Genomic DNA, 27,701 nt, shown 5'->3' with positions numbered 1-27,701 from the left:
TTAAGGGAGGAGGAGGAGAAGAAGAGTTGGGGTTTTTTTGCCGCTTTTCTGTACCTTTCAGGAGTTTTAAAGCAGCTTACAATCACCTTCCCTTCCCCTCCCCACAACAGACACCCTGTGAGGTAGGTGGGACTGAGAGAGTTCAGAGAGAGCTGTGACTGGCCCAAGGTGCTGGGGCTGAGGACCTGGGAAACAGCCAATAGGTCGCATTTATATACCACATTCAGCATGTAAGGCGCTTCATGGGCATCATAATTTTGTAATCGTTACAACTACCCTATAAGGTAGGCCACAGCACAGGAGGTGGGTCTGAGAACACACGGCTTGCATGAAACCCCTGAATTTCAGGTAGGAGCTGGATTAGAGCCGTGGTTGGCCTTGTTCGCAGAAGCGGCGTTCCACCCACTCTCCAGATGAATTTACCAATGCTCAGGGAGGCCAGGGACACTTTGTACATGCTCCAAGGCTATGCAAATTTTGGTCCCAAAAGGATGGGGTGGTGCCAAATGGGTGTGGTTAAAGGCGAATGGGCGGGGCCAGGTGTGACTGCATTCTCCCCCGCCCAAATAGATGAAACTGTCCATTTCTCACCAGCAATTTTTCTCTGTTTTTGGGGGGTGGGGGAGGAAAGGAGGGGTGTGGAGTGGGGGATTTATGCCCCCCACCCCTTTAAATATTGTAGGAGCCAGCTGCACCTGGCCCCTTGCTCCCTGGCAGCTGCGGGGTCTAAATATTTAATGCCTCACATTTCATCCTAATCTTTTATTCATTACGTTATTTACTTTGCTGAATTTGTGTTGGAGGTAGGGGCGGAGGGGCTCACGGGGGTGGGCTTCCCGACATCCCCTTCCAAAGCGAGAGGTGCCGGAGCCCAAACCCCCTTTCATGGTGGTGGCCATTGCTGTGCTCTGCTCATGCTCAGAAGTACTCTTGGAATCACTACCAACAACCCAGATCAGCCGTTTTCTTCTTGGGAGAATGTCAGAACTGAAAGCACAGTTGGGGGGTGGGGGGGGTGGGGGTCAGATCTATCCCAGATTCGGGCAACCTGCCCCTCGAGGCTAGAGGGTGTAAAAAGAATTCAAATTATATGAAACTGGTAATCCTTTTCCTATTAAAAAGCAATTTACAAGCTGGCCCCAGCTAACAAGAGTTTTATTGGCCTGCCTAGAATTTCAGCCTCCCCATCAGAATATAAAACTAGGAACAAAAAAAATTAAATACATCTTTGAAAAACAACAACTTTGTTTCTACAAGCGGTTAGAGTGTTGGACTAGGATCTGGGAGACCCAGGTTTGGATCTCCGCTCTGCTGCGGAAGCTCACGGGGCCACGTTGGGCCAGTCACAGGTTCGCAGAGTGACCTACCTCGCAGGGTTGTTGTGAAGATAAAACGGAGAGGGGGAGAATGTTGTAAGCGACTTTGGGTCCCTGCTGGGCAGAAAGGTGGGAGTCAGTGAAGTAAATAAAGATGCGCATTTGCAGAAGGGTCTTTGTAGAGAAGGGGAAAATTTTACACATACCCAGCAGCTTTTATTTTTAAAGCAATGAACGTTTCATGTCAAAAGGGGCCCTAAGCAGGAAAAATCACTCTGTATTGACACATGAACACATGAAGCTGCCTTCTACTGAACCAGACCCTTGGTCCATCAAGGTCAGTATTGTCTACTCCGACCGGCAGCTACTCTCCAGGGTCTCAGGCGGAGGTCTTTCACATCACCTGCTTGCCTGGCCCGTTTAACTGGAGATGCCGGGGATTGAACCTGGGGCCTTCTGCATGCCAAGCAGAGGCTCTACCGCTGAGCCACGGCCCCTCCCCAAAACACACTGTATGAATTCTTCCCTGAAACCACTGCCAAGGAGGCCTAGAACAGATTCATGACAACTTGTTCCCATTATACAAATCTATATGCTTGGCTTTGCCTGTCTCCGGAGGTAGCAACCCCAGACTTCCTGGGTGGTCGCCTATCCAGGTTCCAACTAGGGCCAACCCTGCTTAGCTTCCATGGTCTACCGAGATCGGGCTCGCCTGGACCATCCAGGTCAGGGCAATAGTTATACCCCGCCTTACTTGCCAATCAGGGCCGCCAAGGCTTGCCATCGGTGCAATTTTTAAAAAAGCTTTTGAAACCCTAATTTATGTGGGGCGGAAGAGAAGGAGACCTGTACAAGGGAGGAAAGAGGAGATTATTGGAAGGGGTATTTTATGCTTCTCCCAACGACAAACACCCTTGGCTAGGCAAGAAAGGGGCATTCGGACGAGGACCCCGGGTGCCCTGTCGCTAGCCAGGGTTGCCAAACTTCAGGTGGGGCTCGGTCATCTCCCAGAATTACAGCTAATCTCCAGAGTATAGAGGTCAATTCACCTGGAGGAAAATGGCTGCTTCGGAGGGGTGGGCTCCATGTTATCCGGAGACCAGTTGTAGTTCCGGGAGATCTCCAGGCCCCACGTTGGTGGTTGGCAACCTGACCCATCATCCTCCAGCCTCGGCAAGGACAACTGGACATGAGAGAATGAGATGTGGAGACTCCCTGGCAATGGGAAGAGTCCCTTTTAAGAAAGTGGCAGAACTCAGGCGGTAGCATCCATTTGGTTCTTGTGGCATGCCTGGTTTCCTGAGTCCTGGGGGTAGAAAGGGTCTCTTCCAAATTCCTGAGCCAACCTTCGGGTGAAACCTGGCAATCTCCCAGAAGCATAACCAATCTCCTGGCTATACAGACGAGCCCCCCCCCCCCCCCGGCAGGAAACGGCCCCTTTGGAGGACAGCTTTTATGGCGACATGGTGTAGTGGTTAAGAGAGAAGTTGGTTTTTATATGTTTTTATATGGTTTGGAGCGGTGGACTCTCATCTGGAGAACCAGGTTTGATTCCCCACTCCTCCACTTGAGCGGCGAAGGCTAATCTGGATTTCTTTCCCCACACCTACACATGAAGCCAGCTGGGTGACCTTGGGCTAGTTAGAGCTCTCTCAGCCCCACCTACCTCACAGGGTGTCTGTTGTGGGAAGGGGAAGGGAAGGTGATTGTGAGCTGGTTTGAGTCTCCCTTAAGTGGTAGAGAAAGTTGGCATATAAAAACCAACTTCTCCTCCTCCTCTTCTTCTTCTTCATGTCCCCCACTGAGCTCCCTCCTCTGGTTAAACTCAGCATTCCCCAGATATTGCTCCCAAATCTCCAGGAATTGCCCAACCCAGAGTTGGCAACCGTAGCTGCCACCTTTGGCCACTGCACCCAGAGACAGATTGGGGCGTTAAAAGCAAGTGGAGGTGAAGAAGAAGAAGAGTTGGTTTTTATATGCCGACTTTAGGGAGACTCAAACCAGCTTACAGTCACCTTCCCTTCCCCTCCCCACAACAGACACCCTGTGACGTAGGTGGGGCTGAGAGAGTGTGACTAGCCCAAGGTCAGCCAGCAACTTTCCAGTGGAGGAGTGGGGAAACAAATCCACCAAATCAGCCTCCGCCGCTCATGTGGAGGAGTGGGGAATTAAACCTGATTCTCCAGATCAGAGTCCACCGCTCCACACCACCTCTCTTAACCACAACCCCTGCAGCGGTACTGGGGCTCTTGCAGGATCCGCTTGACACAGACCTGGTCCAAAGACAGCAGGTGGGGGCTACTCATGGGCGAGGGGACATCCATTGTCAGGTCCCCACGGCCTGGGTCACATGAAGCTGCCTCATACTGAATCAGACCCTGGGTCTATCGAAGTCAGTACTGTCTATCCAGACCGGCAGTACTGTCTACTCCACGGTCTCAGGCAGGGGTCTTTCCCATCACCTACTTGCCTGGTCCCTTTAACTGGAGATGCCGAGGATTGAACCTGGGACCTTCTGCATGCCAAGCGGATGCTCTGCCACTGAGCCATGGCCCATCCCTATGGCTCTCCAGGGTCTCAGGCAGGGGTCTTTCCCATCACCTACTTGCCTGGTCCCTTTAACTGGAGATGCCAGGGATTGAACCTGGCACCTTCTGCATGCCGAGTAGATGCTCTACCACTGAGCCACCGCCCCTCCTACTGGAGATGAGATTTGGGACCCACTTTGTACATGAGAAAAGCCTTGGGAGGGGGGTCTTCGTGTGCTGCCCAGGGTCTTCTTTGAAAGGGGCGCAAAGTAGACCTGCAAAACAGCGCTTTGTGGGGATTGTTTATTTAGACTCACACTCATGGAGATGGACGGTCCTGGCCAGAAGGTCCCAGGTGAACCCAGCGGCCTCTTTTGCCCTTTCCTCCTCTTTGCGGCTGAGCTGCTGCTTCTTTTAGGGCCGCTCCCAGACGCTGGAAACACAGCCTGGTGAAACTGGCGGCCTTGAAAAACGCCGAGTTCTGCCCCAGTTTTAAGTAATCTCTGTCCGTTTGCATTTTGTCATCCTCTTCCAGCCCTTTTCCGAACGGAAAGGCAGCAAATAAAGGCGCCGAAATTGGCATGTTTTCAACCCTCCCTCCCTGGCCCCTCCAAGGAGCTCAGGGTGGGAAGGCACAGAAAGGGGGGGGGCTGCCCGATATCTCTTCAGTGCCCACCCAACGTTTGCCAGAGGCCCCCCAGGCCCCAGCCGAGGTTGCCAACTTCCCAGCCAGCTGCCGTGAGCCGTGCCACAAAGCGCCTTTTCATAACACACACAGATCGACCTCCTCGCTGGCTGCTAATCGCTACGCCCGCTCCTGCCAGGGGGATGCAATTTTTCAAAGAAGGAGCTCGCAGCTCTGGCACCCTTGAGATCCTTTGCTCCTGACAGCTAACCTTGGGGAGGAAAAAAATGGCAGCTCTGTTAGAAAACCTTTCCCCCCCCTCCTCTTTCCGAGCTAAATTTTGCTAAGCGGGAAAGCGTCGGGGCTTTTGCGTGGCTGCCTGCAGGCCTTGATGGGCCCGGAACGGCTGCCTTCCATCTATTCTTTTTGGGCTTCACTTACAGGCTCTCCAGTGGCTTTTAATTATTGATGGCTCCCTTTTTCTCTCCCCCCCTTCCCTTTCCCCCCTTCTTGCTCGTTCCGCAGAACCAAAAAGCTCTTGCATTAGTGATGCGGCGGGAGAGCAACCAAAAAAAGCCTTCCTGGGCATTAACAAAGCATTCCTGGCTCACCTGCAAAGGAAGCCGCTCGAAAGCAGCAAATGGAGGCGAGACAGCGGGGAACGAAGGAAGAGAGGGGGAAAGACGATTTGGCAGAGATCGCTTCCTGATGAGAAAGGGAGGCAGAGGCTGCCTCTGCCTGGAAGGTAAAGCTGTCAAACGCAGGGCTGCCTTGACAATTGTAAGGCGCTTGGGGCAGGTACCTGTTGCTTCCCGGTTACTCTGTACAGTGCCATGCTAAGGTTGCCGTTTAAACAATCCATACTGTCGCACTCCCCAAATCGGTTGGTCAGTCGGTATGGTTTTATTCCTCCCTTCTCGGGCGCCGCAATTTAAGAAAGGTGTCGACAAGCTGGAACGTGTCCAGAGGAGGGCAACAAGGATGGTGAGGGGTCTGGAGACCAAGTCTGATGAGGAAAGGTTGAAGGAGCTGGGTGTGTTTAGCCTGGAGAGGAGAAGACTGAGAGGGGACGTGATAACCATCTTCAAGCACTTGAAGGGCTGTCGTAGAGAGGAGGGTGCCGAGATGTTTTCTGTTGCCCCAGAACCAACGGGTTGAAATTAAATCCAAAGAGTTTCCGTCTAGACATGAGGGAGAATTTCCTAACCATTAGAGCGGTTCCTCAGTGGAACAGAGGCTTCCTCGGGAGGTGGTGAGCTCTCCTTCCCTGGAGGTGTTTTAAGCAGAGGCTAGATGGCCATCTGTCAGCAATGCTGATTCTGTGACCTTAGGCAGACGATGATGAGGGCACCTTGGCCATCTTCTGGGCATGGAGTGGGGGTCCCTGGGGGTGTGGGGAGGGAGGAAATTGTGAATTTCCTGCATTGTGCAGGGGGTTGGACTAGATGACTCTGGTGGTCCGTTAAGAGTTGGAAGGGATTCTGATTCCAGGGGCTTTCTCAAACACGGTTCCCTCATTTTATCCTCACTGTAGCCCTGTAAGGACTGCAGAAACCTGGCCTAAGGGCAATCTGTGACCTTAAAGCAGTGTGGGGATTTGAACCCGTCTCCCAGATCCAGCTCAGACCCTCTAGCCCCTATTCTACACTGCCTGAGAAATCCAAATCCCCCCCAAGTGATTTATCTGAGCAGGCAAGGTACTCATAATCCCTAGAAATCTAATTCAGCAGCTCTGGCTCCCAAAAATTCAACCGAGTGTGATCCTCCAGACCCTTCCAATCTGTCTGCTTGTGTTGATTAAGAATTTCACCCACAGTCGCACTGCATCATGAGTTCTGTAGGCTTCTCGTAAGGCAAGTAAGCACATTGTATGATCAAAACCTGCTAGAGGCCAGGCCTGTATGTGACCACTTTCTCAGATAGTTCTTTTTAATAGGACAATATGAAGCCGCGTAATACGGAGCCACACCATTCATCAATGTGGTCTTCTCTGGCTGGCAGCCGATCTCCAGGATCCAGCATGGTGTAGAGGTTAAGAGCAGCTGACTCTAATCTGGAGAACTGGGTTTGATTCCCCACTCCTCCACATGAGTGGCGGACTCTAATCTGGAGGAAAAGGTTCGATTTCTCCTCATGAAGCCAGCTGGGCGACCTTGGGCTAGTCACAGTTCTGTTTGAACTCTCTCAGCCCCACTTACCTCACAAGGTATCTGTTGTGGGGAGAAGGGAAGGAGATCGTAAACTGGTTTGAGACTCCTTAAAAGGTAGAGGAAGTCGGCATAAAAAACCAACTCTTCTTCTTCATCATCCAAGGAAGAGCAATGATTCCCCCCACCCCACAATTCCTACTAACCGAGTTCCTTTAACTGAGCATGCCAGCTACTGAATCTGGAAGTTTTAAGCATGCAAAATAGCTGTCCTGCTGGTGAGAAGCTACAGTGTGTATGCTGGGGGAGGTCTCCTTACATACTCAGTAATCACTTCACATTTGCTTCTTGAAGGAAGGTGTGGCCAGAGATAGCAGGTGATACAAAAGAAGACAGCTTTGGGGCAAAACGTCAAAATCCGGTTTTCAGCTCCAAGCAAGAGGATTGTAATGGGAAACTGATCTGTCTTTGGGCATTTGTGGTTGAGAACTTACTCTGGGAGGCATTCTTTGCATGTGTATTTTACTCTCAGTGTCACACTGCACCATAGGCTCTGTGGTCTTCACACAAACCCACAATACTTCTACCTCCCCTCTCAAGAACCACATTTCCTGGCAGGCTCTGCAGCAGGCCCCATAAAAGGGGAGTCTGCCAAGAATCAACCTAATTCTTTTACAGTACTCCATATTTTTCAACAACCCCCCTAAGTCCATTTTAGCCAGACTTCGTGTAGAAACCCCTATGAGAACAAAGAAGAGCCCTGCTGGGTCAGACCAGGGTGGTGTAGTGGTTAAGAACGGTGGACTCTGATCTGGAGAACCGGGTTTGATTCCCCACTCCTCCACATGAGCGGCGGAGGCTAATCTGGTGAACTGGATTTGATTTCCCACTCCTCCACAAAAGCGGTGGACTCTAATCTGGAGAACCGGGTTCGATTTCCCACTCTTCCACATGAGCGGCGGACTCTATATTAATCTTGTGAACTGGGTTTGGTTTCCCCAACTCCTCCCCATGAAGCCAGCTGGGTGACCTTGGGCTAGTCACAGTTCCCTTAGAGCTCTCTCAGCCGCACCTACCTCACAGGGTGTCTGTTGTGGGGAGGGGAATGGAAAGTGATTGTAAGCCGGTTTGAGACTCCTTAAGGTACAGAAAATCGGGGTTTAAAAACCAACTCTTCTTCAATGGGGGAGTGGTTTGGGAACATGGTCATGCTGTGCTATAGGGACAACGGAGACTTCTTTGGCCCGTTTGGTCTCTTGACAATCCGGAAGTCAGAAAGCTTTCTTCGAGTGGAGATTTTTTGCAAAGCAATGGCCCCCTCTTCTGGTGAGCAGCCACCATCTCCCAGCGAGTAAAAGTGTTTGGGCCAGGTTTTTCAGAGCTCCCCGGATCACCTTGGAGCACCTTGACATCCATTTCCCATTTTAGGACGGAAGGCTGTTGAGGCACCCATGAGAAAAAGAGAGGGGGGGGGGGGAAACACACACTAAAACGTTCACAGTTTAACCAACCATCTGATTTATTTATTTGAAAGGCACAGCTAAATACATCCTCAATACAGAATTATTTTCTCTCAGTTCCTCTTAATATAGGTCGAGTAATAAACACATAAAGCAAACAAGCTCTCTCTCTCTCTCTCTTGCTCTCTCTAAAAGGAATATATACAAACACGGAATTTTCTCTTCTTCTTTTTTTCCCCCTTAAAAATTCTCTCGTTTAAGTGAAAACGAAACCCCAAAAAAGAAAGTCAAGCTAGCGTACAGAAAAAGAGAAAAAGCGGCAGCATCCTTTAGAAATTAAAACCATCAACGACAGGAGACGGACGGGAGGAGGGAAGGCTGAGAAACCCCTTCCTCTTCCCCCGCCCCATCCATAACATACTGAAAAGGGGGGGGGGGGGACAACCGTTATAAGGGTCCAAAATTTCCAGATTCACCAGGAGGGAAGAAGTTGACACAGCATCAAGAGATTTACTGGGGGTTGGGGGTGGGAGATGCGGAACTAATATATTTATATATGTATATATATAAATTTTGCTTCTGTGCTACCTTAAAACAAGATACATGCGGAAGGAAAAAGGTGCTCATCAGTGGGGTGGGGTGAGAGTCCGGGGGGGGGGGATGCCAGAGGAGTGATGGGCGCTATCGGGGAGTCACCAAAAACACTGCAGCAGAGCAGAGGGGCGGCCGGCAGCCAGGTGGGTTGGATTTGCACTGGAGACTTTCCATGGTCTGACGCAGCGTGAGCAAGTTCTAGCCCCCCCCCACCGCTGTTTTCCAGTTGTTTGTGGACGCGAGGCCCCACCCGTACAGGCAGGGCTTCAAGCATGCGAATGAATCAGAGAGTTTAACCACCCTTCTGCCCGTGGTCGTGGGGCCGAATGAACCCCCCCAACCCTGCTGCAGACCCAAGAGGGTGTGTGTGTGTGTGGGGGGACCCTGCTTGCTCTCACGAACTGGTTGCGCCAAGCCAGACAAAGCCACACTGGAGCATGATGGCTGCCGCCAATCAGAACATCCACAGTACCCATGGCGGGGGGGGGGTTAGCATGCCAAGTGACCCATTCAGGGCGGGGGGAAAGAGGCAGCCCAACCCTGCCTGCTCAGGCCTGGCACCGCTGGAAAAGAAAACCCCAACAACCAAGGTTGCCAGCGCCAGGTTGGGAAATATCTGGAAATTTTTGGGGCGGAGCCTGGGGAGGGGCTTCAATGCCGTAGAGTCCAATGGCCAAAGCGGCCATTTTCTCCAGGGGAACTGATCTCTTGTTGGCTGGAGACCAGTTGTAATAGCGGGAGATCTCCAGCTAGTACCTGGAGGTGGGCAACCCTACCCACAATGTAATGAAGATCTGCCGGCACTCAGGCTCATGTGGGCTGGGGAAGGGGGGCCGCTGTGGGGCCCCCGCTCAGCGGACCCTGCAGCCGTTCTGTGTTACTCCTGGATTCCTTGCAAAGGCCAAAGCGGTCTCTCCGACCTTCCCAAGAACCCAGCCTAAAACGAGAACGCAGAGGACGCTTCCCCCTCTCTCTGCCCTGGAGATCCTCGAAACGAGTTAGCTGCTTTTAGCATGGCTTTCTCCCGAGTAAATGAGGCCTGGCTCGGGACCCTGGAGCTGCCCCCCCGCCCTTTATCAAGACCACAGCATACCACACGGGGCAAGGAGCGCCAGTGAGTCGCTGCCGGAGGGGACGCGTCCGCCGCAAATTAGCTTTTGGTCGGTGGCGTCTGAATTCAAGATAGGGAATTTGCAGTGCTGGGGAGGAAGGGGTTAAGCTCCTCTCTCACCCCGCCGGCCCGCCACCCAAATGACCCACGGTGCGCTGGCCAACCAACCGCCTCTAGAGATGCCGCAGGTGCCACGCCGTGGCTAAGTGCCTGGAATACGAAAGGGGGCGGGGCCAAAGCGTTATTGCTGCAGAGGTGGGCGGGGCCAAGCCGACCCCAGGGGGGGTCACTTGGCCGGCCACCGCTCCCCCCCCACCTGCTCCAAACACCTGCAGGTTCACCGAGTGTTTGTACCTAACCCTTCCCCACCCGCTGCTGCCATTCTCTCCCACCCAACACCAGATCACTCCCCCCCACCCCCCGCCACCCACCCCCGGTCCGCCTAATCTGATTTCTCCCCGTCGTCATCCTGGTGGGCGTCCCCGTCGTGGCCGTTCTTGTCCTCCTTGGAGAGGTGAGCTTGCGAGCCCAGGGCGGACAGAGAGAGGAGGCCGGTGCTGGCGCTGACCGCGGGGAGGGAGGGGGGCTGCAGCCCCACCGGCAGCGGGGTCAAGGGCAGGGCGAGAGCTTGGAGCTGGGACAGCTGGTGAGCCTGGAGCTGCTGCTGTAGAGAAACGAGAAACGCGCCGGGAAAGAGAAGAGCGGGATGAGCGAGCAGAAGGCCGGGGGGACCCGCGAGGCCCAGTCGCTTAAGAGCTTAAGGGGCTCGGCTACCACGGCAGATTTCTAATAACACCCTCCCCCCCCCCCATTTGATGAGCGGTAGAGAGGGGCAACTGAGATACCGTTTCCTCTTTGATAAGGATGGCCCAGGCTAGCCCAATCTCATCACATCTCGGGAGCTAAGCAGGGTCAGCCCTGGTTAGTACTTGGAGGGAGACCACCAAAGAAGTCCAGGGTTTCAACGCAGAGGCAGGCAATGGCAAACCACCTCTGTTTGTCTCTTCCCCTGACCTGGATGGCCCAGGCTAGCCTGATCTCATCAGATCTCAGAAGCTAAGCAGGGTCAGCCCTGGTTAGGACTTGGATGGGAGACCACCAATGAAGTCCAGGGTTGTTACGCAGAGGCAGGCGATGGCAAATGATGTTCATCTCTTGCCCTGACCTGGATTAGCTTGATCCCATTGGGTGTCAGAAGCTGAGCAGGGTCAGCCCTGGTTAGAACTTAGATGGGAGACCCCCAAGGAAGTCCAGGGTTGCTACGCAGAGGCAGGCGACGGCAAACCAGCTCTGAACCTCTTGAAAACCTCAGAAAGGGCTCGCCGTAAGCCAGCTGCAAACTGACGGCCCTTTTCACCACCCATGCGGGTCAACGCTACCCTTTCACTGGTATGGCCAACAGAGAACAAGCAGCCCTCAAATGTGCCCCCAGGAACCGAGGCAATAGCAGCATGCAGCAGCCAAAGTGCTAAGCTGTGTCCCGTGAGGGCTGCCCCCCCCCAAAAAAAATTATGCTCCCAAGGCAGACAGAGACCCCCTGGAACTCCAGCACCCCAGGCGGCTGCCTAGGTGGTAGAAAAAAAGGAGGGGAATAAAACCCAACCTAAAAACAAAAGCTGGGTACCCAAGGTTTTACTAGGTTTACTAGGTTGATACCTGCACACATAGTATTTGAGAGACTTATACTAACCAGTATACAACAAGAACCTATTATACCAGATGTCTGAGTAATTGGGAATAGAATTTACAACATATACACATGCCTGGTTGGGTTTGAACTGTTTGTATTTGTATTAATTAATGTATTTCTGTAAACGTGTGCAGGTTTAACAAAGGGTTTTAATTAACCACTGATGAAGGCCCCATAGGCCGAAATGCGTTTGGTATGTGGTTATAGCTATCAACCTCAGGAAATGCCATTGTGCTATTTTAATGCTTTTAAATAATTTTAACTTTTATATAGCGCTTCTAATAAATTATACTTTCAGTATTTATACACAGACTTATATATATATTTTCTTTTCACCCAACCTTGGGTACCCGGCTGCCTAGGTGGTCTCAACTCTGGGCCGGGCCGGTTCTCCCTTCAAGCCCTCTTCCAATTGGCTTGTCAAGGAAGCACGCTGGGAACTGAATGATCGTCTGCGAGACCAACCCTGGTTTTGCAAATTAAGCAATGTTAACGTACTTTTTGAGTGATTACTGAGCTGAGCTCAGAATTTTCTAACAGTTAGAGCAGTCCCTCAGTGGAACAGGCTTCCTCGGGAGGTGATGAGCTCTCCTTCCCTGGAGGTCTTGAAGCAGAGGCTAGATGGCCATCTGTCAGCAATGCTGATTCTGTGACCTCAGGCAGATGATGAGAGGGAGGGCATTTTGGCCATCCTCTGGGCATGGAGTAGGGGTCACCAGGGGTGTGGGGGGGGGAGGTAGTTGTGAATTTCCTGCCTTGTGCAGGGGGTTGGACTAGATGACCCTGGTGGTCCCTTCCAACTCTAGGATTCTATGACCGTCTGCGAGACAAACCCTGGTTTTGCAAATTAAGCATTGTTAACGTTCTTTTTGTGTGACGACTGAGCTGAGCAATAGACATGCATTTGGGGGGGCAGTAAAGAAAGATCCTTCGAAGTTCTAAGCAAGGCCCCATGTGCAAAAGAAGACAGGAGACAGTTTTCCCCAAAAGTATTACAAAAACAGAACCACGGCAGTGCGCCAGAGGCCCACGGTAGACGTAGCATCCGCACAGAGCCGCCTAGAATTCACAAAGCGATTACAGCGTCCCCGGCAAGAACTCCCTCTCCCCAACCCCACCCTCCGCCGCAACCTGGTTCCCATAAGAAGCGCCACGAACCCGGATGATGGAGTTCAGCTCCGGTGCCGTCACCTGCTTCGCTCGCTCGATAGCTCCAAGAACCTGCTGTTGGTGCTGGAAGAAGATGGGAAAATGTGCGCGTCACGAACGAGACAGAAAGTGGTTCCAGGCATAAGGGGACAGCCAGGGCCTTTTTGGCGGCAGGCCCATCGTTGTGGAATAACCCTCCCCAGAGAGGTGTGCCTGCCTCCCCTCATTTTTAATCTTTATGAGGCAACTGAAGACGGTTACATTTAGGACCGCTTCTGATTAAAGGAATCCTAAATGGGGAGTTTGTACGAGCCCCGTGGCGCAGAGTGGTAAGCTGCAGTACTGCAGTCCAAGTTCTGCTCACAACCTGAGTTCGATCCCAACGGAAGTTGGTTTCAGGTAGCCGGCTGAAGGTTGACTCAGCATTTCCACCCTTCCGAGGTCGGTAAAACGAGGACCCAGCATGCTGGGGGTAAAGGGAAGACGACTGGGGAAGGCACTGGCAAACCACCCCGCAAACAAAGTCTGCCTAGTAAACGTCGGGATGTGACGTCACCCCATGGGTCAGGAATGACCCGGTGCTTTGCACGGGACCTTTACCTTACCTTTACTTAAATGGAGAGTTTAAAATTTTGGTTTTATGTATTTTTATGGCCTCTGTTTTATGTATTTTATTTATATTGCAAGTTACCTTGAGCTTCGCAAGGCACAAAGGCAGCTTATAATTTTTAAAAATAAGATAAACAAAACAAATGGGGTGAGGGAGGGTGGAATAGTTGGGGCAAGGGGAATTTTTTTGATTGGACCAGGGCAATCCAATTGGAGGTGCCAAGAAGAAGAGTTGATTTTTACATGCCTACTTTCTCTGCCACTTAAGGAAGAATCAAATAGGCTTACAATCACCTTTCCTTCCCCTCCCCACAACAGACACCCTGTGAGGTAGGTGGGGCTCAGAGAGCTCAGAGAGAACTGTGACTGGCTTCATGCCTAGGAGTGGGGAAACCAACCCAGTTCACCAGATTAGCCTCCGCCGCTCATGTGGAGGAGTGGGGACTCAAACCCGCTTCTCCATATCAGAGTCCACCGCTGCAAACCACCACTCTTAACCACCACACCATGCTGGCTCAAAGGAGGTTGAAGAAGGAATGGGGGGAAACTGACTCCCAGCGTTTTTGTTCGATTAAGAGACCATTCCAATACCCACCCACCCCCCGCATTGCGAATGGGGTGGGGAGGTTACCTCTTGCGAAAGGTATGGCAACACCTGAGCACAAATGCCGTTTAACCGCTTGACGATTTCAGCCTGGAAAATGGAAGACAAAGAATATAAAAACCCCCAGGACAACCGCTCAACCCCCCCACAGATAAAAACCTAAAGCGTGGACGGGGCGGAAGAGGGCAAATAACATTTCACAAGCAGGTTCCCCCAACAATATGTCTGCAAACACAAACATTTAAGAAAAATATCCAGTTCATCTTTTTCTAATAAGAATATTTTTAATATTCCTGATTACACATTTGGAGGGGGTTTTGGGGGAGGAGGGGAGGGGAGGAAGAGAAAGGTGTACTAAAAGGAGCCAGCAAATTTCTCTTTTACGTCTCTAATACTAGAATTCTACTAAGGTACACTGCATTGAAACACAGCTTTCACCACTGAATTTTACCAACTGACCGTATTTTAGCAAAGTTCTGAAAACTGAAACGAAATCCATATGCTTGCAAGCTATTTTTTTCCCTGAGCTCCACCAAACACACTCGACACGTGCAACGAATTAGGAAAGCCCCCAGTTCGAATCTGTCTTGCCACGAACTGGCAAGTTGCCCCAGCCAAGCCCCACACTGACCTACAATATGGGGATAATATTGATCTGCCTTACAGGGCTGGCACCAGGAGGAAATGTCCGCAAAGCCCTTTGAAAGCGTGCTGGGGGTGGGGGGGGAGGAGGATCACCAGGGTTATTGGTGGAAGCCTTGAGGAAAGAAACTGGCATGAAATACTAAAGGTACCCCTGGGCATGTACAGTGTGCCTTTATTGTTACAGTTGCTACATGCCCCCCCCCCCATTTAGAATTAAGGAGCAAAGCATCATTCCAGGGGTCCCTAGCTCTCCCCCCCACAAATGACACACTGTCCACTTCCTAGACAATCCTTTAAACCAGTGGTTTTCAACCTGGCGCCATTTAGCCCCCGGGGGGGCCCAGGATATTCCAAGGGGGCCACAGGTGAAAATTGCGGAAATGGGGGGCCACAGAGGGAAGTGAGAAGTGAAGAAAACAGAAACGCACGAAAACCTAACACATGACTTTCTTCACTGCACGTCTGTGCATCGTTTGCAACTGTGGATTTTTGTACCGCTGTAATCTTGTGCAACGGTTATTAGCGGGTTGCAGTCCCTTTTTGTGGGGTATTTGTTTTGTAAATGTCAGTTTCCCAATCAGAACTGCACGTGTGCATTTCGTGTGGCTGCTTTATGCTTCTTTGTTCCTTGGCTATTTACAAACAAAACATTTAAATAGCTACCTTTCTACCTGTAGGACGGGGGGGGGGGCGGCACAGGAAGGAAACAAGGTCGGAAGGGGGCCGCGGTCGGAAAAAATGCACTTTCAATCCCCTTTAACAATCCTTAGCAGGTGGGTTTTGCCGTTTCACACCGCAAAATCCAGCTGCAAAGGGCGTTTAAAATGCTTTATTTGGCGTGTGTGAAAACCACAAGCCAGATCTTCATACCGTTACCTTTTCACAACTGATTCTAGCATCCTTCCTTTACAAAAAAAATACAGATGCCGCGCTACCAGCTCTGCAAAGCCCACAACCTTGGCAGCGGTAGGATAAGAACACAGGTCCCCTGTACCCACTGCCAACTCTCGACACCGGCTAGACAGGGCCTCTAAGCAAGCACAACGGAACAACCCAAGATTCACAAGCGGCGTGAGAACTTTTGAAGAGAGTCTTGCTTCATCCTGGGTCCCCCTGCACATTGTCAAAAGAAAGAAACGCTGGAGCTTACCTGTTTGTGCATTTCAATATTGAGCCCGTAGGACATCTCGTAATACTGGAGAGGGAGGGTAGAATTTGAGGGGAAGAGAAGAGAAGGTAAGAGTTGTATTGCGGGATCAGAATGACAATTCATCTAGCCCAGTATCCTGTTTCCAACAGAGATCAGCTTTGGAGAAGCATGAGAAGAACAAGGAATCAACCACTGTCCCCTTGCTTGCTCCCAGCATCTGATAGATTGCCCCTGCACAGAGAGGGTCTTTCTGACTAATCCCTTCTCAAAAGTCACCCGGGTACTGGCCACCACCGCATAGGGGTCAAAGCCTCTGGGCTCGTACAGAGGGCCTTTGCCATTACCAGCTGCTGCTGACCATCCGTTTGGTCACTTAAAAGACCAGAGACACTGTAACAGGCATGTGCTATTGATTCCCCTGGCCTACTTGAACAGATTTCCCCTATATCCACGGGCCCCTAGGCCAAAAGGGGCAGCCCCCACGCCAAATCCAGCACACTGCCCTCCTCCCATCCCATATTGTGAGAGAGAGAGCACAGCATCTGAGTAGCATGTACGGCAACAGGAAAGGCCCTCTTTCTCCAGCAAAACTGAGTGCTGCAATAGAGCTGGGAAGTTCCTTCCTAGTTTTGTTTGGATCCACCTCTAAGACCAGCCAGGATAGCCAGAGCAATCTAGGCCTTCCAGTCAGAAAGCCTCCGTATACATGGCATTAAAAGCAGAAAATTGCAGGACCAGGAAATCTCAGTTGCCTATAAAGTTAGCAAATAGCAGATCAAGCACATTTACATTACGTTACGAGTTTTAATTCTGCACCTAAATTCAAATTTATTAATACAGTCGACCGACCAATCACGTGCCAACACATCAAAATATCCAGACACAATAATTTTGCTCCGCAGAATCACAGACTGCCTGTACATATAAAGGTGTAAGGTCAATAAAAGCAACCCCTGGTTAAAATCATTTTAAAACTGATAAAACTCTGCACCTAGAAAACTTGATTCTGCAATTTGTAAACATAATGCAATGCAAGACCCATCTGCAATTCCTCCTAAATTGCACCCCCCCCCCGGCCATTGTAGGGATAGATGGAATATCTGGACACCCCTCTGTTGTGCCTGGCTCCAGCTGAGAACCTTCCTCCCCAAAAGAGAGTCCTGTATTTTTAACAGCCCCCGCGCAGGACGAAAAGCCAACAGATCGTTTCTTCTGGTAGCCGCAGGAAAAGCAAACAGATTTGCATGGCTTTGTTCCCTGTCCGGGTTCCGCCACCGGCTCTGGTATCTGAAACCCTAGCGTGTGCTCGCCAGCGCCTCTTCTGAGCCATGAGGACTAGAAGCGGGACCTCAAAAAAATCAAGGGTCTCAAGATGCTGAATTTTGTATCCCCCAGAGCCACATTCTGCGATTCCGCCCCCCCGCCCTGCTCCGGTGGGATTGCTGCGTGCACACTCCAGCAGCCTGAGCGGTTATGGGAAGAGGCCCTTTTCATTTCAGGGGTTTTGAAACTCAACAGTTTCCCAGGAGATAGACAGCAGTCAGCGCCTGCCTCTTATCTCCTCGCTCCAGGGAAGGCGCGGCCCCGCTCGTCGCGCTGGGGCTTTGGAAATCTCTCTCTCGTTGGCATTAATGACTCCTTGACGGAAGGAAATAAAAAACCCGTCAAGCCGCATATCGTCAGCCGTAACGAAGGAACCCACGCAGCGGCAGCGGCCGCCCCGACCTTAAGCAAGGAGAACGCGGCCCCCTTCTACCTGGGCTGGGCAGTTAAAAAACAAACAGCCCTTTGGGGGGGCAGCCGCATAAATCATGCAAATCGCCCACACATTTGCATAATATAGTCTCCTCCAGCTAGGCGAGGGGAGGGGCAGCCAACGACAGGGGGTCACGGAAACCCCACCACCACCACCACCACGAAAGTCTCCCCTTGCAAGAGGATGCGTTCTGCAGGTTTCTAGACCCTAAGACAGGGAAGGGCAACCAGGGGGGCTCAGACAAGCCTCCAATAATGTTCTGATGCCCCTCGGCCTCTGAAGGACCCCACCCACTCCCATTCCCACCAGCTCGGTTGCTTTATCTTTTTAAATAGCATACAAACTTGCCAACCTACAGGGGGTGGCTGGAGATCTCCTGGGATTATAATTGATCTCCAGTTCCCCTGGAGAAAATGGCCATTTTGGAAGGTGGACTCTAGGGCATCATCCCCCACTGAGGTCCCTCTCCAAACCTGCCCTCCTCAGGCTCCCCACCCCACCCCAACCCCGCAGGTATTTCCCAATCCAGAACTGGCAACCCTATCTTCACTCTTTTGGCGTGCGGACCAAAGAAAGGCCTGAGTTCAATTTTTCTTTTAAAAGCAAGCAATGACACAAACGTGACATCTGGCAAGAACTCCAATTTAGGCTGCCACCCTAAAGAACATTTTCCTGGGAGTAAGCCATACTGAAGAAGAAGAAGAGTTGGTATTTATATGCCGATTTTCTCTACCTTTTTAAAAGGAGAATCAAAATGGCTTACAATCACCTTCCCTTCCCCTTCCCACAACAGACACCCTGGGAGGCAGGTGGGGCTGAGAGAGTTCGGAGAGAACTGTCACTGGCCCAAGGTCACTGAGCTGGCTTCATGTGGAGGAGTGGGGAAACCAACCCGGTTCACCAGATTAGCCTCCACTGTTCCTGTGGAGGAGTGGGGGAATCAAACCCGGTTCTCCAGATCCGAGTCCACCGCTCCAAACCACCGCTCTTAACCACTACACCACGCTGAGCAAAATGGGACTTACTTCTCAGTACACTGGCTTAGGATTGCTCCCTTAGTGTATAAAAATCTAGAAATTGTGTTAAGTACAATTTCCAGTAACTCTTCAGAGTGTCTGCAGAGACCCCCCGTGGTTAATTCAGCGGCTTAAGGGCCTTTCCCGCCCCTGTCCCCATCACCGGCAGACGAGGGGGGGGGGGAATAAAAATCTTACCATGACGTAGTGACGCTGCATCTCCGATTTTTCACTTGCGAGCTTATCGCATTCCAACTTCAGGCTGGGGAGAGACAAGACGCACACCCCGAATGGAAGAACAGAGGGAAAGGTCAGCGGCTGAGCCGATATGAGATTTTAGCAGAGGTTTAAAGAATTTTACAACGTTACTCCCAAGGGTGTCATTAGCGCGCGCCCCCTCCCATGGTTCGGAAGAGTATTATTATTAATCTGTTATTGGGTGTCCAAGTGACTTCAACACACTCAGGTTTAAAAAGTATTAAAAAGTTAGAAGTATTAAGGCAGGGGTGTCAAACATGCGACCCGTGGGCCGGATCCAGCCCCTTGAGAGCTCTTATCTGGCCCTCGGGCCAGCCAATCCCCCCCACCAGCCCCAATCTGGGCTGGTGAGGTATGGCCGTGCCCAACCAAGTGACATTTATGTCATATCTGGCCCTTGTAACAATTGAGTCCGACACCCCTGTATTAAGGGGTGGATCCCACACAAGTGGTCCACGGATGCTGTGATTGGGAGGGGCCGTGGCTCAGTGGCAGAGCCTCTGCTTGGCATGTAGAAGGTCCCAGGTTCAATCCCTGGCATCTCCAAGAGGTCCATGGATGCTGTGATTGGGTGGGGCTGTGGCTCAGTGGCAGAGCCTCTGCTTGGTATGTAGAAGGTCCCAGGTTCAATCCCCGGCACCTCCAGTTAAAGGGACTAGGCAACTAGGTGATGTGAAAGACCCCTGCCTGAGACCCTGGAGAGCTGCTGCCGGTCTGAGTAGACAATACTGACTTTGACAAGCCAAGGGTCTGTTTCAGGATAAGGCAGCTTCATGCTTCCCCACTTTCCCCTGCAGCCAGAAATGCTACTCCTAGGGGGAGGCAGGGACCCCCCCCCCAGAACACCGGGGGAGGGGGCAAGCAGACGTCCACCACAGGAGGAGGAAGTTGGAAAAGAAAACCAGATCAGCAGAAGTTTCCCTCTAGATCCAATCCTAAGATAATCGGTCACAGCACAGGGGTGCTGTGGCATCAAGAGGTGGCATCAAGAATCGGAAATGAATCTGCCAAATTGGGCTCTTCTAGGACGCCAATACCTTGGATGTGCAATATTTTGCCGACTTTCTCTACCACTTAAGGAAGAATTAAACTGGCTTACAATCGCCTTCCCTTCCCCTCCCCACAACAGACACTCTGTGAGGTAGGTGAGGCTGAGAGAGCTCTAAGAGACCTGTGACTAGCCCAAGGTCACCCAGGTGGCTTAATGCGGAGGAGTGGGGAATCAAACCTGGTTCACCTGATTAGCATCCGCTGCTCATGTGGACGAGCAGGGAATCAAACCCAATTCTCCAGATTAGTCTCCACCGCTCACGTGGAGGAGTGGGTTCTCCAGATCAGACTCCACCACTCCAAACCACCACTCTTAACCACTACACCATGCTGGCTCTGTGAGGTTTCACTCACAGCCAGACTTGCCCTCCCCTCCTGAGAACACTTCTGACAATTTTGTTCCTCGTGCCACCGGAAAAAGTTTGTGATCATTCCCTGTCACCGCACCACCAAACCAGCAGCGAAATTTTCACCGCCACAAGCGCACAAGTCAAGGGATTTCTGGCAGCGGAAAGGAGCCGTGGAAAACAAACAAGGGAAAAATCTTGTCAGATCTGGGGTGTAAAAATCCGGGTGGGGGGGGGAGTTCCATTAAAAATGCTGTACTCCTGAACTTGCCAAATACAGGCAGCATATTAGCATCCTGCGAGACACAAATGAAAGGCTCCTACGATCCCAGGTGCCTGCCTACAGAGGAGGGCATCTTCATCTCTGAATGACTCCCTGCTCTGGTCTCACTCCCTATCAGGACGGGATGGGGCTCATTCTGCCCCGTTTTCGTAAGATCAACTGGACCAATTGTTCCCAACGCAGAGGGTTTACCATCCATCGTGCCTCTACGCAAAGTCACTCCTGCCCCATCCGTGAACAGAGACTCATACAGAACCACAGCAGGCCGGCTCCTCTGAATAATCCTTATTCTTACACACTTGAAAACAGGACCTTTTCTGGCTCCACGGGTGAAGCATGCCGCTTTTAAGTGGAGGTGAGACCAGGAGAAGGTGTGGAGGGGGAGAGGCGTGAATGAAATTGAACTTGCCTGTGGTATTGGGCCTGAAGCAGCTGGAATTCGTCTTTAATCCGGTCGCAGGAATCTGACGTTGTGAATTTCAACTGCTGAGGCAGATGAGAGGAACCCTGGGATGATATTTGGGGAGGGGGGGAATATGTTTTAGCTACAGCTGAACAACAGCAGATTCTGACATGGCTTTATTATATTGCTAGGCTGCCTTTCCACAAAACTAGTCCAAGTGATCCCCGCCCCCCCACCACCATCAAAACCCAGTGAGAAGCCAAGAGGGAAGGATCATCATTAAAAACAGCAAAAAGAAAAAAAAACTACAACAAAAAGCACAAGTAAAATGCAGCATTTGGCAATAATATTCAGGGGAGTGGGGGGGGGAGAAGAGAAACGTTCTCTCCAAAATGTGGACTTGGAAACAGATCCATGTCGAAAATGAGGTGGCAGAATGGACCAAACTGTCTCTGTGTGTGGGTGGCAGACGTCTGGGAACTGTGTGGCAAAACTCCTTGCAAACAGAAATCTAGCAGAAAAAGGACAGCCGGGGGGGGGAATACTTTCACTACTTGGAGGGAGCTTTTATTTTCACATTTGGGAGATGCAAAAGCATCTCCCCTATACCCACAGCCTGAAGTTCTACCACCTTCGGCTTCTGCTGCCTCAAATCTGCCACATATATAGGCCAGGCCTCAGTACCAATCTACTGGGAGATCCATTGGAGTGTGTTTTTATTGATAAATAGCATGGCGGTGGCCGGGGTGTGTGTGTGTGTTGGCTGGCTCAGGGCTGCAATACAAAGGGGAGCTTCTTTAACCCTCCCGCCTGTCTTAATTTTTCCAACTTCAGATCCCACCCCCACTCCCCGCACCTGCAGCAACTACTGCCCTGTACATGTGAGGTGAGGGTTAACCCCTCCCTCTTCCCCTGGACCAGGGTCCCAGTCCAGGCCTTGCATGCAGAAGGCCCCAAGTTCAGTCCCCAGCATCTCCAGCTAACAGGGTGAGGTTGTAGGTGACGTGAGAGGCCTCTCCCCGAGACCCTGAAGAAGACCGCTGCTAGTCAGAGACAACACCAACCTCAGTAGACCAAGGGTCTGATCCAGCAGAAGCGACCTTCACCTGTTCACGGCTACTGACCAATTTCAATACTGTGTTGGGGGACCCATTCGAGTCTTAATTTACACCAAGATCTTGCGGTATGGTTGGACCGTAAGTTAAATATGAGCAGCCAGTGTGATGCAGTGGCAAAAAAGGCTAATGCGATCTTGGGGTGCATCAACAGAGGCACAACATCCAAACTGCAGGATGTCATAGTTTTGCTGTCACAGCATTGGTCAGGCCGCACCTGGTGTTGTGCGCAGTTCTGGAGACCCCACTTAAAAAAGGATGTGGACAGAATCGAGCAGGTACAGAGGAGAGCAATGAGGATGATCGGGGGCCTGGAGACCAAGCCCTACCAGGAAAGGCAGAGAAACTTGGGAACGTTCAGTCTGGAGAAGAGGAGGTTGAGAGGGGACATGGTTGCTCTCTTTAAGTATTTGAAGGGCTGTCCCTTAGAGGAGGGCAGGGAGCAGTTCCTGTCGGCAGCAGAGGATAGGACTCGCAATAATGGGTTTAAATTGCGGGCGGAAAGGTACCGGGTGGACATTAGGAAAAAGTTTTTTACAGTAAGAGTTGTTCAATAGTGGAGTCAGCTACCTAGGGAGGTGGTGAGCTCCCCCTCCCTGGCAGTCTTTAAGCAGAGGCCGGACAAGCACTTGTCAGGGATGCTCTAGGCTAATCCTGGTTTAAGCCAGGGGTCGGACTCGATGGCCTTCAGAAGGAGGTGAAAATCAAGGGGCATCCTGGAAGGCCTGAAGGTTCACCACATGGGCCGAAACAGCTGTGGGGCTCCGGACGGCCCATCTGGGCTCCCCTACAATCTCCCTGGCTGAGCTCCAAGGCCTGGCTCTCAGCCTCTGAGTTGACCGACCGAGGGCAAATTAAACAAGTAGGAACCAGGGACAATCCAAGAGAGGCAGCCAGGAGCCATGCGACAATCTGTGGGTCCTCCTGCCCCATGCACGAGCACCGCAAAGTCCCACTGTTTACACTACGCGCGGCATCCACACCACACTCGGGTGACCCATGCAATACTACGTGGATTTTAGCAAGAGAAGAGAAAGGAGGGGAGAAGATGAATTGCTTCTTAGCAGTGACGGCACTGGCACTAGCCAATAGGTGCCACCCCAGCCTTTTTGGGAATTCTAAGTCATAGGGCAGGGCAGGGACGGAAAGAAACTCTGCATGTTCCCCACGGCGAATATACTGGCATTGATGTGATGGGGGAAATATAGTTTCTTAGGAAACTTGTCCTGTTTTGGGAAGGTGTCCTTAAGCAGGCAAGGAGAACTAAGTGCGTACATGTTGTGCTATGATCGGATCTTCGGGACGAGCCGCAGAACCAACCAGCAACCCTGATTCCAGGCAGATATTTCGGCCTGCGGGTGGGAGATCATTTTGGGGATTAAGCCCTATTTGTGTGGGGCGGAGGCAATTGCCCTTCGTGTAGCAAACCGGCTGGTCAGGGCACAGGGGAAGATGAACCTTCTTCCCTGACATGCTACATTTCTACATGAAGGAAGACTGAGTGTATGCAAAACTCTGAAAAATATAACCTGCCCTCCACTAATTTCAGCCGAAAGCAACAAAAATCCAGGAAAGCGTTTGGACTTCACTCTGGTATAGCACGGGGGCTAAAAAGCAAGAAGCCCCCCCCTTTGCCTCTTATCTCTGCCATGGACTGACCCCCAGGCCTTCAGCTTGACAACCCTCACACATTCAGATGATCCCATTTGGAATTGGGGGGAGGGAGTGGTAATACTATCGGCCTACCTTGCAGGCTTGGTTTTAAGGCTTGCAAAGTAACGCTTGCCCTGGGCTCTGAACACTGCAAGAGCTATGTAAATGCTGGGTGGTTTTGCTGAAGGCAGAAACCAGGCGGGAGAGGGGTTCAGATGGGGCCTTTGAGCAACTTCCCACTGCCCCCCAATCCCCTGCTGGCCACCCCCCCCCGGAGTCTGATGCACCCAAGGGATCAAACAGGCACCCAAAATTTCAAACATGCCCCCCCACTGCCCTGCATCGCATCCCAGCTCTCTCTGCATCCTTTGGGACCCTGAACCTCTCCCCATCCCTCCCAGGAAACCCCCACCCCACAAATCCCAAGTCCCTCCTCCAAGACAACCCTCTTTCTCCCTTTCTCCACCCCCCATGCCGTCTTTCTGCTGGGCATCTTGGGGGGGGGGGCTCCACCATTTCCTCCTACCCCCTCCTCCCTGCCCCCCTTTTCTCGTGCCCTTTTCCCCTAGGCACCCCTATTTCTGCCGCAGCCCCAGCTCCCCAAACCCCGTCCCCCCCCAAATGCTGCTCCCCCTTTCTGCCTCGTGAGCCAATGCAGACCCCCATCCTCCGCCAGGCTTGCAAAAAGCAAAACCACCCGCCCATCTCCTCCCCCCACCCCCAGCTTGCAGAACAGGCCCCCCCACCCACATTTCTGCTTTCTGACACCCCCCCACCCCCCTTCCAGGACTTCCTGCTCTTGACACCCCAACCCCGGCCTCCCCTGTCTTCCCCTTCCCCCTTGGCCCCAGCTAACCCCCTTGGGGGGGGCCCCTCCAAAACCACCCCACCCCCATTGCCCCCCACATCCCGCCCCAACCCTCCCTGCACTGGGAAGCCCCCTATTGCCTCTCTGCCCACCTCGACCTCTCTGCCCCCCAAGCCCTCTGCCCCATCCCACTCCCCTAGACCCCCTCCTCTCCAAGCCCCGCCCCCATCGCCCCCTGTGCCCCCCACATCCCTGCACTCAAAACCTCGCCCCGAGCCCCCCCCCCATATTGCCTTTCTGCCCCATCCCCTTATACCCCCATACACCCCTCCTCCCCAAGGCCCGCCCCCAGTTCCCCTTGTACCCCCACATTCCAGCCCCAACGCCCCCGCACTCAAAACCTCCCCCCAGCCCCCCATATTGCCTCTCTGCCCCCCGAGCCTCGATCCCACCCCCAGCCCCCCCGCTCCAAGCCCTCCCCCAAACGCCCCTTTGCCCCAACCCCCCACCTCCCTACGCCCTAACCTTCGCCCCCTGCCCCCCCACATCCCGCCCCAATCCTTCCTGCACCCCAAGCCCTCCCCCCATGGCCTCTCGGCCGCGATCCCACTCCCCCAGACCCCCCAGCTCCAAAGCCCCGGCCCCCCATTGCCCCCCGTGCCCCACACATTCCAGCTCTAACCCCCCCCGCACTTAAAACCTCCAAGCCCCCCACATTGCCTCTGTCCCCCCCACCCCAGAATCCCCCCTCCTCTCCAAAGCCCCGGCCCCCGTTTCCCTTTTCGCCCCCCACATTCCAGCCCAAAAGCCCCCCCATTGCCTCTCTGCCCCCCAGCCCCGCTCCTCTCCAAAGCCCCCCCCCATTCCAGCCCCAACCCCCCCCGCACTGAAACCCCCCATCCCAAAGCCCCCCCCCCCTCCATGGCCTGTGTGCCCCGATGCGGCGCCCCCGCCCCACCTACCGAGTGCCTGCTTTGGGGAAACATCATGTCAGCCCCCCGGGCGCCTCCCGCTGCTGCTGCTGCTCCGGCCGCCTTTGTGGCTCCTCCGCCCGGCCCGGCCCGGCCCTCGGCCCGCCCCGTCGGCCCGCAGCCCGGGCCAACCCCACCCTCCGCCGCCCCGAACGCGCGGAGCTCCGGCGAGCTGGCAAGGGCGGCCGGCGGGGCGCTGCGAGCGGGGCGGATGGCGGCGGCGGCGGGAGCTGCGGCGGCGGCGGCTTCCCCTATTGTTTAATGGCGGCTGCGGGCTCCGCTCCTGCGGCTGAACGGCAGCACCACCTGCTGCTCCGACGAGGCATTTCCCCCCTCCCCTTCCGCCGCACGAGGCCGGCTGGTTGCTTGCTCGCGAGGAGACCCGCCCGCACCCCCGCCCGCCCCTTCCCGCTGCCTCCCCGCGGGGTCTGCAGCCCGCCAGACGCGCACCGGCGCGCGGAGCGATGCGCCAACGCCCCCCCCCCCGCCTGGGACACCTTTAGCGCACCGCCAGCACCACCGCTGGCACATCTGTTTCAAGGGGGGGGTTGGTGAGGCTGGCACGTGGGGACAGGGCTTAGGCTCGCCCAGGGGACCCCGGCCGTCAAGGTGCGCCCAAAGCGGCGCCCCGGCAAAGTGAAGATCGATTTATTATCGAACGGCTTTCACGGTCAGAGTTCATCGGTTCTCGTAGGTTATCCGGGCTGTGTGACCGGGGTCTTGGCATTGTCTTTCCTGACCTTTCGCCAGCATACATGGATAATATGGATTGTCCATATTAATATGGATACAATGTTAATATGGATACAATGTTAATATGGATACAATGTTAATATGGATACAATGTATTGTCGAAGGCTTTCACGGTCAGAGTTCATTGGTTCTTGTAGGTTATCCGGGCTGTGTGACCGGGGTCTTGGCATTGTCTTTCCTGACCTTTCGCCAGCATACCTGGATAATATGGATTATCCATATTAATATGGATACAATGTTAATATGGATACAATGTTAATATGGATACAATGTATTGTCGAAGGCTTTCACGGTCAGAGTTCATTGGTTCTTGTAGGTTATCCAGGCTGTGTGACCGGGGTCTTGGCATTGTCTTTCCTGACGTTTCGCCGGCATACCTGGATAATATGGATTATCCATATTAATATGGATACAATGTTAATATGGATACAATGTTAATATGGATACAATGTTAATATGGATACAATGTACTGTCAAACGGCTTTCACGGGCAGAGTTCATCGGTTCTTGTAGGTTATCCGGGCTGTGTGACCGGGGTCTTGGCATTGTCTTTCCTGACGTTTCGCCAGCATACATGGATAATATGGATTATCCATATTAATATGGATACAATGTTAATATGGATACAATGTTAATATGGATACAATGTATTGTCGAAGGCTTTCACGGTCAGAGTTCATTGGCTCTTGTAGGTTATCCGGGCTGTGTGACCGGGGTCTTGGCATTGTCTTTCCTGACGTTTCGCCAGCTGCCACAGCTGCAAAGAAAATTCCCAAGACCACGGTCACACAGCCCGGATAACCTATAAGAACCAATGAAGATCGATGGCCCGCCCGGAGCCCGGTCAGGCGGGGGGGCGACAAATACGAACAATATGGTTCTTGTAGGTTATCCAGGCTGTGTGGCCGTCCAAGACCCCGGTCACGCAGCCCGGGTAACCTACAAGAACCCAAGGACTCTGACCATGAAAGCCTTCGACAGTATTACAAACTATATGCTTGGATCTCCTGGCCCTTCTTTGCATGCCCAGGGTCATGCCCATCGCCACTTTGGGGTCAGGAAGGAGTTTCCCTCCAGGATAGAAGAACGTCAGGAAAGCCCTGCTGGGTCAGACCCAGGCCCATCAAGGCCAGCAGTCTGTTCACACAGCGGCCAACCAGGCGCCTCTAGGAAGAGATTGGCCAGAGATCCCAGAGGGGTTTTTTTTGGCCATCTTCTGGGCATGCAGTAGGGGTCACTGGGGGCGTGCGGGGGGGGGGGAGGCAGTTGTGAATTTTCTGCATTGTGCAGGGGGTTGGACTAGATGATCCCAGTGGTCCCTTAAGAACATAAGCACATAAGGAAAGCCCTGCTGGATCAGACCCAGGCCCATCAAGTCCAGCAGTCTGTTCACACAGCGGCCAACCAGGGGCCTCTAGGAAGCCCACAAGCAAGACGGCTGCAGCGGCACCATCCTGCCTGGGTTCCACAGCACCTAATATATTCGACATGCTCCTCTGAAACTGGAGAGAAGAGGTATGCATTATGTCTAGTATCCATTTTTACTAGTAGCCATGGATAGCCCTCTCCTCCACAAACATGACCACTCCCCTCTTCAAGCCTTCCAAGTTGGCAGCCATCACCACCTCCTGGGGCAGGGAGTTCCACAATTCAACTGAGC

The 27,701-nt window shown here is 52.7% G+C and overlaps 1 protein-coding gene across 2 annotated transcripts; it reads right to left on the bottom strand.

Annotated features, from left to right (window-relative positions):
- Nucleotides 1–10,217: 10,217 nt before the first annotated feature.
- TLE5 (TLE family member 5, transcriptional modulator) lies at nt 10,218–25,573 on the bottom strand. Of its 2 annotated transcripts, none has more exons than XM_056844067.1 (8): nt 25,568–25,573; nt 25,280–25,311; nt 20,748–20,845; nt 18,599–18,662; nt 15,629–15,673; nt 13,861–13,923; nt 12,630–12,704; nt 10,218–10,445 (listed from the first exon to the last, which is right to left on the bottom strand). In XM_056844067.1, exons 2-8 carry the CDS (start codon nt 25,304–25,306, stop codon nt 10,224–10,226), a joined length of 594 nt encoding a protein of 197 aa, XP_056700045.1. In that variant the 5' UTR covers nt 25,307–25,311; nt 25,568–25,573; the 3' UTR covers nt 10,218–10,223. The 2 variants fall into 2 exon arrangements, with proteins under 2 accessions (XP_056700045.1, XP_056700046.1); XM_056844068.1 differs by having other exon boundaries at nt 10,218–10,442.
- Nucleotides 25,574–27,701: the final 2,128 nt, after the last annotated feature.

The sequence above is a fragment of the Euleptes europaea genome, chromosome 2 (genome assembly GCF_029931775.1).
Source record: "Euleptes europaea isolate rEulEur1 chromosome 2, rEulEur1.hap1, whole genome shotgun sequence".
Lineage (NCBI taxonomy): Eukaryota > Metazoa > Chordata > Lepidosauria > Squamata > Sphaerodactylidae > Euleptes > Euleptes europaea.
This window is presented reverse-complemented; position numbering and strand designations above follow the sequence as displayed.